Below are 14694 nucleotides of genomic sequence, written 5' to 3' on the forward strand. Positions count from 1 at the left end.
CGTTTCTGTAGCGATGAAATGATCGGAGTGGGGAAGCTAGAATTGATAAATACATACCGCCAGCTACTCGTACCCATGGAGAAACTAAAGATTCATTCATGTGTATTGTTGGTTGGTGACGTCAGATGCGGGGAACGTTCGCAAGAAACGTTTCAGAGAATCCCAGTAAACGACGAGATAGACATGGCGAAGTGCGTAGATAATAGGTTTGTGTTATATTCTTAATTATATCTTTAATTTCTTTTATTTTACTAGAAAATACATATACAGGGTGTTACCTGTAACGTTACTCACGATTTTTCACCAATTGGCGGCCATCTGACAAAAAAAAGTTTAGAACAAGAGTTGCAGGGTATGAAGTGCACAGTAGATATCAGTAACAAAAATTTCGAAAATTGTTTGTTTTCATGACGAAGTCGAGGTCACCTTGGGTTTAACAAATAGGATCATGTATTTTTTTTCTTTACCATATTTACCATATTACATGATATTTTTACTAACATATTACTTGATTTACAGAAGTGGAAATGTGAAATATTTAGCAAGGTGACCTCGACTTCGCCATGAAAACAAACAGTTTTTGAAATTTCTTTTACTGATATCTATTGTGCACTTCATACCCTGCAATTCTTGTTCTAAACTTTTTTTTGTCAGATGGCCGCCAATTGGTGAAAAATCGTGAGTAACGTTACAGGTTTTTGCTGTAATTGCTGTGTAATTATCATTGAGAGTGCGGAAGTTAGGTTATATAACGAAAAAAAAAAATACGATTACACAAATTTCAACCTTGTCGTGGAATCATATCTAACCCGTGTACTATTATTCTCTATTTTATGTCTTTTTAACAATATTATACCACTTGTGATTTTATTTATTTCGTTGAGCCAGCAAATGTCCGCAGCCTCGAGCGAACTCGTTAACCAAGAGAAAACTTTTCACGCAAATGTACAAAAAGAAATATTTATCTAGACAGTGACGTATAGCGGCTTGAGACGAGGGAGACTTGATAGAAAGGTTGATCGCTGCCTGTTTCTAAAGCGATTTTTCCTTCCGTGATGTATACGTTAAACTATGCTCGCGTCCTCCATTATTGAATCATTCTTCAACTGTCGCATGAGAATTGAGTTTGAAGTACATGCACTCGCTTATTATGCCGTTAACGCTCGTATCTTAGAATCTAAAAGTCAATAGATGAAACCATCAACTTCAATGACACGTAAATTATATAGGAATAAGTTCCTGGATTAATGTAGATTATTTATAACTGTATAACATTGTTACTACACAAATTGATCAACTTAAAAAAGTTCAAAGCTCATTTTACGTGATCCACCCTGTGATTTCTGGATCCTAAAGCGACGGCTTTACATAACTATGGACGACGGTGCTTTTTTAAGCAGTTTGCGAGGTAAACTTGCAACCCCCGTTCCACCGGGGTTGTATTTTAACACGATGAAAATGTAAATTCGATTGGTATCAGGCTCGAAACTCTCCCTTCCAGGCCTCGCCGAATGAAATTTATAAAATTTTGGAGGAAAGCAAGCGGTCGTCTGCCTACTCGCGAGCAACCTTATGAATTTTACATCAAACATCACGGAGCCATGTTTTACGGACTAATTTGATATTCAAATAAATTATTCTTGCGCGTTTGATCGATCGGACGACTTTCTTAGCTCGGGATGTTCATTTCGATAAAGTTTTCGAGATAACATGCTCTTCGTCAACAAAGTGTTCCTGCAAGCTAGTGTGCAAACTAGAATAGGCCAAAAATACTTGCTATATATAGGTGTAATTGTAAGAAAATATTTCACCAGACTTTCTTGAAGTATCTCTGACTACTTAGCTGACGCAATTAGTTTCCCCCGAGCAGGGACAATTTCTGCCTGTCATGCTTTTCGATGTCGCGGTTTTTTTTCTATTCTCTTTGTTGAAAATTCTGCAATCGGCGTTAAGAATAAGCAGCGCCGGTATTTCGGTAGGAACCGAGGTAGATTAAATTTCCATTGCAAATTTCATTCGATACGGCTATTTCTCGTCAATCACCTACCAATAATTCATTAAAACCAGTAAAATAGGTAATTATTGTTTTTAAGCCTTCATTATCTGTAAGCCCTATTATTTTTGTGCGTATATTTCTGGATGTTTGTTGTTTACTGTTGTCTGTTACAGCTTGTTGTTTAATGACCAGATGATTCATCTGTTTATTTATCATTGGTACTTAGAGATACACATCTTAAATTCAGATCACAAATAATACTCGAATGATTTAAAAGTTGTACAATTTTGCGTATACTAAGCAGGAATAAAATACGCAGATACGTTTTTATAAGTACACTTAAGATTAGATAAAACGGACAAAACAGTGGCTGATGTTAATTACAATCTAATGATTATCTCGTACGAGACAAGAGTAAAAATAAACATGAAATAGAATGTACATCGATTCAGAATCGTGTAAAGAAGTATTTTAGGATGCTCGTTACTTTAATGAGTGCCAGCTTCGAACGAGAAACGCTAATCGGTAACGAGACTTCTCGTTATCATTCGTTTTCCAGGAAACTAGACCATTACGGCTGGTAACTAATTTAACTTGCTCAACAATGTCGCTGTTTCGTGAGAAGGACGTGAGTAGACTATTTCTTTAGGAACAGTGAAAAATCGAAGGATCAATAACGCTTCGGGAGAAGATAAATACAGCTTTGATCCTGAACCATAAATATCACTGTTCGGTGCAAGTGTTTTACTGTTACCTTCCATACTCTCGAAACCAGAAGTATTTCTATTTAACTGACGGTACATCCCGAATCTTTAGCAGTCGAGAAAGACAGAGACCGCGATACTTGTCGTTTCTAAATCGTTTACCAAGTCAGAAGAAGAAATAGAGATCTAAAAATGGGGCTGAGCAACGCCATCGTCCCCGCTTCAAGCATATTGTACGAGAATCGTAGTAAAAAGTTTACGAGCGGACCCGTCAAATCTCCGGAAGAACGACGAACTGGTTCCCTCTTTGCGATAGGCGGGTAGCGGGTACGATCTGGGAGGAAAAATGTAAAATGGCCAGGTCGATGAATTCCCGTAGGGTACTGGATCGTGCAAAGAAACCCCTCACCCATTCACACGACATTTTCCACGATAAATAAACTCAACCGCCGCTATCATATTTCTTTGTCGCGTTCCGGTGTCAGACTGCTATCTGACCGTATCCCGGAGAGTCGTTATTTACGATGGGTCCGGAAGATTTATCATCGAATTGATTTTCCACACTTCCAATTGCATTATCTTTCTCGCCCCGAAGCTCGTCCACACCGCGATAAACAGTAGCCGTTTGATATTTTACAATTATTATTCGTCTGGAAAATCGGCGAGGCACGGGTTGATCAATGACGAGATCAGAAGAGATTCCTAATGCCCGGATCAATTTACTTATCATAGATCAGCCATCGTTTCGAACTTTGATGCAGCTCTTACTTTCCCACGTTTCTCATGGAAACTCGGGAACTGTTTTTTTTACACGTCCTGTGAGATTCAGCCGCAGGGTGGAACTCGGTTAGTTTGGAGGGTAGCGACGCAGCTATCTCGGCTATCTAAGAGACGTTTAAGCAAAAGTTGTGAATTTGAATTTTAAAACAGACCAGCCGGGTCCGCTGGTTCGGTAGTCGCTTGGCTTCCTGCTCTTTCTTCGACGAGCTAGCTGCACCCTGGCTAGATTGAAAGATCCTCCTACGGTTCTTCCTTCCGCACCCCCGTGCCGCCGCTGTGTTTCTTCTCGCTCACCTTTTCACTGTGTATGTTTCACTCTCGGCGAATGTTTTACGAGCTGGCTTCGAGCCGCGAGCCGTAAAATCTGGAAATTTAAGAGAGAATCTCTTCGACCCTCGAAACCTCGTGGTACAAGCGAAAAAATTTGACCGTCCTTCAAATTTTCCGACTCTGCCAGAGGAAATTGACTAGGTACTGTGAAAAAAAAGGGCGCATATTTCTTACGATAATACGGAATATAAGCTTGATCTGTGGTCGATTCATTCTGAAACGACATTATTCGGGACTCGTACCGCGAACTTAATCGATGCTTGTCGCGTTCACGCGCGAAAAACAAATTCCAAGAGAGAAGAAGCGCGTTGTCTCTCGGGAAGAGGAAAAAGAGGAAGGTTCCTCTGGATGTTCGCGACGCGAGAGAAAGCCGAGGGAAACGAGTTTTACATTTCTCAGCGGTTGATCGCGTTCAACGGAAGGGAAGCACGGTTTACGATTCCCAGTTCCTTGGGAATTCGGAACGCTGCAGCTCTGTGTACCTCTTTTGCTCGAGCGTATTGTCGGCTTGCTCGTTCGTGAAATCGCAGAAGTAGCTTCCACTGTTCGGCAACTTGTTTTCTTCGTTTAGAAGAATGCTGATCCTCGCTTGTCTCCGCGAGGATTCTGCTAGAAAACGAAAGGATACTTTCGAAGAAATTCTTTTAAAAATTGAGCTCTTCGATTATATTTTTATAATTTTATTATCATCTATCTGTTGATCGAGAAAAACAAGCTGTTCGAACGTTCTTCCTGGCGCACAGTTCCCATGGAATTGAATTACTCGATGAACATCGTTGAAAGTTTTGTATTATGCGCGATGGGAAGAATCGCGAATAAAGGCGCATCATTAAAACGGTAAGAAGTCACGGAAAACGTCGAATGCGCTGCTCTCGAAGTAATTCAACTTCCGAGCGTTATTCGCGATGAGACGGTAGCACAAAGGAGCGTACGGAATCGAGAACTTCCACGTCTCGCGAAGAATCATCATTCTTCGAGTCTCGAAACTTCTGGTGACCCCGACTGTTTAGAAATTCTAAATGTGTCGTCTCGTATTCCCTCGAGAAACCTTCCTTCTATCCTTCGCAACGTGTTTGGTTTTTCAAAAATTTTCTCGAAAAAATGTTCCCTTCGATATTCAAGAATACTGATTTCGAGATAAAGTTACGAATGAATTAATTACTCTTGGTGATTAGCGAAGAACGATCGTTCGAGTGTAACAGACACTTCCGATAACGAGGTGTCAAAACGAGAAGAAGAGATGGATGTGTACGCGTGTTGGATTAGGCAAGCACGCGAGGAAAATTCAATATTTACACGGACTGTCAGCGCGCGTAATCGTGTCGCAATTAAGAGCAGCGAAATTCGATTATGTACTCGCTTGGTTCTCGGCAATGGGCTGTAATTAGCAGTGAAACCCGTAGAAAACGAGTGGTGCGGTTAGAACATCTGCCAAAGTGATAACAAGCCAATTACCTTTGCGTTTTGCTCTCTATCCGATTCTACCGGCTATTACATGCAAGATATCAGGCTCGAACATCGTTAGTAATTTGTTTCTTAAATAAGCTGGGATTGTGTAACTACCATCTACAATCCCGCAATCCTTTCCTGCATTTAATCCAATTTCAGTTTGTTTCAATTCAGCTACACCAGTGCTATCGTAATCAGTGAACTAGATTATTAGCTATCTAAAAGCACTACAACAATAAAATCAATTTTCTCGACTGAGCATTTTCCTTCAGTTTCGAATCCGAATTTAGGTCGGATTTTATTTTAATCATCGCGCGTGGGGAGTGGTTACCGAAGAAAGAAAAAAGAAAAGAGGTAAACAAGTTTGGTAATTGTTGGAGACAGCAGCGAAATCAACGTTCCTCCTTTTTCCATCGAAGTTTGCTATACTGCATTAAGGTTCATTCCGGAAGTTTCACTCTAAAACTCGCCAAAAGTGGTAACAGTTTGAAACTGTATCCCCGAATGGACTTGAGAAACACTTACGGACCGTTTTACCGGGAATCTTTTCTCGATGTCTCCGGATTAAAAATCGTCAGGGAGAATAGTCGGCCGATTGTCGATTGTCAATTGTTCGAAATTGCAACGCGAATAATTATTCTGATTGCGTTTCGAAATTTTCGCATCTTTTTAAATTCATTATGAAACTGTCTCGTGTACTTCGCACTTTCTCCCTTCAATCTCCGATGCAAAAGTTAAATTTCGCTTAAACAAAAGATCGTTCAAAGAGAATGTTCAAAAAGTAATGGAAAATAGTTTTAAAACTGTCAAAGAGATTAAAATCCGCCGAAAGGCTCATTATTCGTCCCTGTTAATTAACGCGAAGAATGAGTTTAAGTACTTAGCCGAAGAAGTTTTGTGTCCATAAATTAAACTCCTCTTACCCGGCGTCTTTTTATGAAAATCGCCTCAATTATTCAAAAATACAAGATCAACGATGCAAAGAACATACATAATACATAGTCGAAAGAGGTCAGTATTGATCGGGCGAATCGAATCATCCCTTAAAGTAATGTCTCCAAGACACCCCATAAATATCGAAAACGATCCTTCTCTCTTTTATGTCGACGTCACTGAGTAGCCATAACTCGATGAATAGGATGCGACCGAGTACAATGCGAACCATGGCATCTCGATCAAACTATGAAACTTACATTGACGTTCGCGATTCAACGATGCACCGTTCCCTCGCTATCAATCCAATTTATCTGCCTATCGGTGGACATTAAGAAATTCATCAGTGAACTCGTTCGATAAACACGCCGTAGTGTACGCGACGATGTTCTTCAATGAACAATAGACGATGCCAGCGATTGTCGTGAATATCTCAACGAGAGAAGAGCTTTGTTTGCTCGTTCTGTAGCGAATAGTTGAACAGATTCGTTTGCGAAGTTCAGACTGCGTTTATAGATAAAAACGTGGATGTTTATCATGCGAATTGCCTATTTCCAACAATTGTTCTTTCAGGATAGTATTAACCTGAATATTGTTTTTTCAGAGGCGCACTGCTACAGCATGCTGCACGGTAGCAGCGGAAAGAATGGCAACGCTCATCAGAACAGCCTCGACGATAGTAGTACACCATCGGGACCATACTTCGACATAGCAAATTCGAAGAACGTGACTGCTCTTTTGGGCAAAACCACTTACTTGAACTGTCGCGTGAAGAACTTGGGAAACAGAACGGTAAGTAAACAATTGAAATTTTCTGTATCGAACGACTTGGCTTCGAATATCGTGCACGCTGTTCGTGACGAGACCACCGTTTGATATTAAATATTTGTAAACGTGTTAGTCGAGGTCTATTTAGGTCAACTGTGGTGAATGTTAAGAGACCTTCATTCATAATCTAAGTGGAACAAGCCACACCTCGTGCTGATCATTCTGTAATTAGTTACTATTATTTAACTCTAATAGAATAGGCATCGTTTACTGTAAAAATATCGAGATAAATACGGGACGGCTTAAAAGCGTCGAGGATGATAATGAGAGTACAGGGAATCAGAAAATTGTTAAGTACGTTTAGCATCTAAAGAGGTAAGCAGGAAAATTAATATCGATGAAAGCAGAGTCGTGATGGCGGAAAGTTGAGCAAAAAAGTATGGACCTCTATCACGAAGATGCGCTTACGTGTAAACGTTTCTCCCTCTATGTTGAGTGCAGGAAAATATCGAGTGTCAATATTTTACCAACACAATGGATCGTCACCTGTCTGTAACAAACTGCACTGGATGCATTGAAAGTGCACTTGGGTGCTGCTGGCCTTTCCACGCTTTCCTTGAACAATGTGCAACCATCTTGCTCTATGTACATATATGTACTGTTTCTTTCCTTGAGAATATCGGACATTTATTAAGGCCGATTTGGATTAGATTGGATCTTCTATTTTTTATTTTATTAATTCCTCAATTTGTGAAAGGTTTCCGTGAGGATTCATGATAAATTGGTATTATGTAAATATCACGTGGAATATTTTCAGTGCATTTTTTTGCGCAAAGAACGTAGCATAAGTAACGATAAATCTTTGGAAGCCCGGATCGTTTTATTCTAATCCGTGTAAGTTATTTTCGGGGGAAAATTTATGCATGAAAATTAGATACGTGTGTAAGTGTAGCAGGGGTTGAGATCCACGAACGTAATTCATGTAACCGTGTTTTATGAGATTTTTTTGATGCCACCTTGGAAAAGATTAGATCGCCCGAATTATTCACGGCCCGCTCCACGATTCATGCTTACCAAGACACGTAAAGTAGGAAAAAGGGGAACGCATTCAATTTTCTAGCCCTCTACGAATTCTAGCCTCGCATGTATCGTGTATCTACTTCTGCGCCTCAAGTGCTTGAATCGTACGTGATTTTTTCTAATTCTATAAATAACTCCTATATTTAATAAACATTAAATAAACTTTTCAAGCTGTCGTAATCGAAATATTTCACGGGAAAATAATATAAAATTTCAACATTTTTATTTATTCTCACTAGAATTTTAACAATTGCAAAGTTACTTTTTCAAAATTGAACCTAACAAAAAATACACGAATAACCTTTCCTACTGTTTTCATGAAAAGAATAACATAATATTTCACGATTTATTTTCGCCAGAATTTTAATAACTGAAGTATGACTGTATCTAAATTGAACCAAATAAAAAAAAATGGGGAAGGGTGTAACAAATCGTGATTTATTTTAATTAGAATTTGAACAGTTACAGTATTACTTGATCAAAATTGAAGAATAACGTTATATTCAAAAATGTCATGATTTATTTTCATAAAAAAAAAGGCAGGATGGGTAACTTTTGCAGTAGAAATGATGCTCGTTCTACTATCCATCGTCTACATTCTTTGCCTACTCAGCGTACCGTGAATCAAAGATCCTCAAACTCGTTATGCATCGAACCGAGATATTCAATAGTTGAAAGAGTATGCAAAATCCTATTGATAGTTAGATTTCCATGCTTCAGCGAAAAATGAACGCACGCGAATTTTTAACCGTGGTAACTACCTGAACGGGAACTAGTACCAGCTAATTCGTGATCGCGTGTGCTCCACGAAAATGAGGTGTTTGCCGACGAAAAACTGATATAACCCTGTTCGTCTCATTCATATGTATGGCATAACCCAGTTTCGATAACATCCTGCTCGTCAGGATCTCGTTGCTCATCGTACGATAGAATTCGTGCTCGAGATACGGTCAATTTTCAACCCTCTTCTACTGTTCGGAAAACTTTAACAACGTCGAATCAAAGCACTCGTCCATGCCGATGAAAATTAATTAACGATTATTATGATTTTATTTGTAATTTTGTATATTAACGGTCGAATATTTGCTCAGTATGGATATCCATCCGTATTTCGAAATCGATCATCGAACCGGCAAATGAATTTCTTGGGGATGAAATTAGCTGGAAACTTGTTCCACGTATAAAATTACCACGATCCCGATCCCGATCCCGAATTCATCGTTGCTCACCGACGATGCAACCAAGTTTATTCCGTAAAGTACACTCCAGTAATTACAACCGAGTTTGAGTATTTGATTTCGAGATCATGTTTGCATGTTCACCCATTAAAACTTTCGAAGAGTTAAAATTCGATTTGCTGTGAGACAAATTCTTAGTATATTTTACTTTCCTTCAAATTCAACATATTTTTCGCGTTATTTAGTTGAAATTAATTAAAACTTTGAATCGTTTATGGCTGTGAAGCGGTAAAAGAGCTGTTGCGAATAATTGTGAAATATTTATTTTCATAAAGAAGGTAATTAACTTCCTCGTGATAAAAAATGAATGACTTGCAAGTCTGATTGAGCCGTTACGAGTAAGGAATTACATCATTAATCGTCACATGATAATAGTACTCTCGTCTCTTTACAACCTAATTGTAGTTACATAAAAGAATGATAAAACACAAGTAACATAGCATTAAAATAGATTAAATATAGATATGAAACGTTTGCATACACTGATAACTACTAATTAGATAAATTGTGCGCAGTATTTGCGGACGTAAATATTCAACCCGTACAAAAACCCGAATATAATAATTAACATATCAATTACATTAACTTGATATTACCCGAAGCATAAAAAGTAGAATTTGCATTAACAATGCATCATGGATTTCATTTCAGAAATATCAAATTACTATAATAAAATAAGAATTTTAATTTAATTAGTTTCAATTTCCACGGAATTCATCCATTTCGTCAGGTAACAGATGTCCATATTACAAACCCGAGCCGTAAATAAACCCAAAGGGCAGAAAGAAACATTCTTTCTCCCTTTCATCGACGGAGCAAAGAAGGTAATCTCGTTCTGTGTCACCATCGCTTCGAAAACTAACTTTTTCGGGCTCATTGACGTTCCAGTAAACCGTACGAATGCACGGTTAAACGCGAACGAAGCGAACACGTGCAAACAACGAGGTTACCCTCGGTCTACGTACTTTTCCGACCCTTTCTTCCCAGACCCCTCTCTGTTACCTTTTCATCGGAATCGTTTGACTTCGAACACGGCTTCCAGCCGATAAAATACACCGGTACATACTCGATCTGTTCATGTATCTTAGTTGCAACAAGAAACCTATTGTGAGTACCTCCGATCAAGTGTTTCCCGATTGTCACCGATTTCAGGGTGAAGCTTGAAACTCGAGGGTGTAAACTACACCGGCGGAGAACGAGAGGGAATGGAAAAGGGTACGATTCAACCCTTTGCTTATAAGGAATCCTGTTGACGGATGGAAACTTCAAAAGTTTGATATTTTTCCCACATAGAAACTGTCTGGTTCGATAGAAAACACCGTTCTATTCTTTCGATAAAATAAAAGGAGAAAAATAGCGAGGAAAAAGGAAACTGAATCAGTGATTCGTTGAAAAAGTATCGGTAACCGGACACTACCTCGATATCAGTTTCGCAAACGATATACGCGAACTTTCACCCCCGAAAGAGTGGGTGCGGAGGGTGGTAGGAAACAAAGGTACTCGCTGAACCGCAGCGGAATCGCGCGACGAGTCGCAGATTCATCGGTATGCCATCTCGTTCATCATTAATTTTCTATTGTATCCAGCTTCGGCTCGACGAACGTTTCTATTTATCCGCACGGTCAGAGCCGACCCTACGAATCGCGCTCGCAATGCTTTTGGCATTGTTAGGCAGCACACGCAACCTCGCTATCAACGTGATGTGAAAACCGATTCCCGGCACGGACATCCGATCAAATGAACGGAAAAAGCAAGCAGAAGCTTCGACTCTATTGCATTCTCAGCGTCATTGCTCCCTCTTCTTCTTCCTTACTTAAAATACTTGTCTTTCGACCGACCCTCTTATTAACCTCCTCTCTGTGGCGGCTGGTTATTGATTTTTTTAAGACCGATAGCTTTTCAAACTACGAAATCTGTTGATCTATTGAGATCTAGAGGGGTTAAAGATTCATCCTGACCGCTATCTAATTACTCTGATCTAATCATTAAAATAGTTTAAGACTCTAAGACTTGTAAATTGAACGTTCCTCGAAGTTTATTGCCGGTAATTAATCTTGAACTGCATTACACATTAATGTTTCAATCTGAATAGGAAGTCGTCGTGAAAGCTCGCAAACATTCAGCAGAACTTTGTGTGACTTTAGAACTTCAAACATCCCGATGCTATCCTATCTTATCTAAGTCCTGTGTGCATTCTATGTCGACTATATTGGTTTGACGAGTTCATAGAAATTAGTTTTTTAAGTAAACTGATAAACGCATAAACGCTTTGTCTTGCCTCATGTTTGTCGAAGATTTCAAAGGTTTATTTTCTGTTTACTTTAAATTTCTTTTCAACCGGAAGTGTAATTACAATGAAACAGTACTTACATTGTTTGCGATACAAAGCCAACAGCGAATAGCTTTTTAATTGATTCTTCGTTTTACTATTTTCACGCAAACGAAGGAGAGCGAATATTAAGTAAGCACCAACGATTTAAATTTAATTTTCATTCACAAAGAACGGCCAGTGCTGATTGGCCGTTCGAAATAAATTCATCGATACCAACGCGATATTGCTTTGTTCGTAAAAAGCTTTCAATCGTTCGGTCCGATAATGCGAGCAACCCCGTAACCGCAGTGTTATTCAGTTATCGGGTTCGCTTTTATCAGCTTCCACGAGGAACATTTTTAAATACGCTCCGGGCAGCAATCTTTCTTCGTGCCGGCTCGAATACACCACTCACGGAATAATTAACACATTGTTTGCTACAATTGGAGCAACCTTTGCGGGCATACTACTTGATAATATTAAAATTTATTGAGGGTATTAACCCTCCAATAATTAAGCTAAACCAACTGTGACCCAGACCTACAAAAAGTCACCTTTATAATCTAGTGCTCCAATTTCATTATTTGGCGAACGGTAAGTTAAATTTACAGAATCATCACTGATTTACTTTTAGTCTCTGTTATTCAGACGCGTCTCAAAAATCATGATCAAACATAAAAGCAAGACGCAACAGTATCTCGACGGATTGTAAACCCCATATCAACTGTGAAATATTTACGATTCCTTATCGAGCTTAGGTTAGCCATCATTTAATCTCCGTTGACAAATTAAAATTTTCCATTGTTTGGTATATCTACTGTAACGTGGTGGCCACGCCCTTTCCCAAAGCCTTTGCCACTTTCTCCCTTACTCCAGCCCCTTCAAAATTCCCTACCCCTGGTATCGAGAGGGTTATTTGCTCGGCAAAAGGATCCTCATCAGCAGGTGCGTCGCACCTCGTCGTCGTCCCTTATCGATTGGTCATCGATCCCCATTCCCTCAGCCAATCATCCGTCAACCTAGACCCATCACCCAATGCCCAGCCCGTTCCCCCTCCCCAAAGATCCCGTACGTGAGGCCCACCGTAGAGGAGACTATTCCCCTTAATCACCTTTGTGAGTCGAGCCACGAGAACCCCGTTGATTGTAAACCTTCCCCTTTTTGTTTAAATTATATAGAGTGTACCCCCGCGAAAGGGTCACATTACACACCGGTATTACTTTATAACGAAACAGAACACTGCGCCCTTTATTTAAAATCTACCCCGTTATTAATAACATTCTCTCAGGGAAGTGTTTTAATCTTCCCGAAGAATGTGGTTGGTAGATGAACGAAATTCGGTTTATTGAATTTTAAACAGCCCGGTAGAGCATTATTGCGCTCGTTAAGAGTGAGATCGATGGCGTCGGTGTTGTGCTTGAAACGACGGGGAGGGCTGGATTTGATAAAGAACGGTATTCCGTGTCTCATTCCGGTGTTAACGACTTATTAATGCTAACGATGCTCGTTAGAAGCGTGCCGCTTTGAAATTTTCTCGAGCGACGTTGTTTTAGCCGTTCGACAACGGCTAGAAGTTCGAGCACTTTGGACAACGGGTAATTCATCGCGTCCCGGCAAATTGGGTCGAGTTAGCTGGTCGGAATGTTGAAAAGACATTCAAAAGGGATCCGTTCGCGACTAATAGCTAGCCCGAGTGTCCGCGATATTGCTCGTCTCACAAAATAGCCCCGATCCACCTCGTGTACCGTTCAACTATTACGTATAAAGTTGTCGTAAGTTCCCTAGATTTTCCGCTTCCTTCTCTTCTCCCCTTTATATTCGATTTCCGATAACAGAAACTTCCGGCCACCGCTTTTATCCTCCTCCCTGTTTCCTTAAACAATTCGTTGAATAATTGGGAATTAGCAGAATAGAATGAAGTATCTTTGTTTGTCTAACGAATATCTCGGAAAGAAGCATTTAACGATAGGAACGAAAGATATTCATCCGATTGGGAAGATTAATGCGATTCTTGACATAGTTGAATAATTTCATTCGAAATCACCGAAACAATTGCATAAAGTTTCCAGAAGGGCCGACTCCGGTTTAATGTTCTCTTTGATGATAAATGGATGTGCCCGCAATTTATCGTGCCTTGTAATTAGCAGCTCTCCGGGCTCTCTCTACTTGCGTGCACCGTTCTTATCGATGCTGTCTTAATAACTGTTATAACAATCGTAAACACCGATCTATCTCGCGTGTATTTATCAACGCGGAATTGTTCAACAATTTCTCTCCCATCGTGCTCATCGATCCTATTTTTAACGCGAATAAATTACACATTAATTGGCCTGATCGAATCAGTCTAACGAGTGACAAATTCGATTTCGAAAGCAGAGTTTCCATCGAAACGCTTTCTTTTCTTAGTTTTTATCCATTGCGCGTGTATTTCCAGAAAGAACGTCAGTTTTCGTACCAACCAAATCCGATTGCGTTTAAATATCGCGAACAGAAGAATGCACAATATCAGCTGAAACGAAATGAATTTTCCGTGCGATACGTTGGAATATAATACTCGTTCGTTCACTGCGTTGAAAATTCTGCGCACGTCATCGACGAAAATTAATCAGGTTTCCATTCCGTAGCTCGTTAACCTCTGCATTTTTTCCTTTTAAACGCAATCACCGTCCGAAAGCCTTTATAAAACGCTTCGTTCGCGATTCTCTGTGCAATTTAAAAAATAGTCACAGAAAATTATCGCCCGCCGAACGGTATTCGATCACTCGATGCGCCAGTAGAGAAATAAATAGAAATATAGATAGCAGTACGCGTGGAATAACGACACCTCTAAATTCAGTGCATCATTATCCTCCGAGCATACGCTCCCACTCGAGTATTTCTACTTCTTTGATCCGACCGTCGAATTTCTTGCCTTTCTGATCCAACTTGGTAGTCACGAAATAATTACTGGCTGAAGAAAGAAGGAGAGAAAAAAAAAGAAAAACTACTCATAATAGGTAGTGCCACGAAGAAATGACCTCCAGAGAAATTTTATTAAACGAGCTTGGCACGAGCTTGGAACGAGCGTCGAGGATGGCGAACAATTCCGCTCGGGAAGATTAGTTC

General features: G+C 39.8%; 1 protein-coding gene across 6 annotated transcripts in view; it reads left to right on the plus strand.

Moving 5' to 3' along the window:
* LOC114881128 (zwei Ig domain protein zig-8-like) overlaps window positions 1–14694 on the plus strand; it is a 211088-nt gene that overhangs the window by 114800 nt on the left and 81594 nt on the right. For 4 of the 6 annotated variants that reach the window (XM_029197812.2, XM_029197818.2, XM_029197796.2 and 1 more), the window contains exon 3: window positions 6797–6984. In XM_029197812.2, coding sequence (XP_029053645.1) covers window positions 6797–6984 — 188 coding nt within the window. Of the gene's footprint in view, window positions 1–91; window positions 207–5224; window positions 5331–6796; window positions 6985–14694 lie in introns of those variants that run through there. The other 2 variants (XM_029197832.2, XM_029197825.2) reach the window with 2 other exon arrangements.

The sequence above is a fragment of the Osmia bicornis genome, chromosome 4, assembly GCF_907164935.1.
Source record: "Osmia bicornis bicornis chromosome 4, iOsmBic2.1, whole genome shotgun sequence".
NCBI lineage: Eukaryota > Metazoa > Arthropoda > Insecta > Hymenoptera > Megachilidae > Osmia > Osmia bicornis.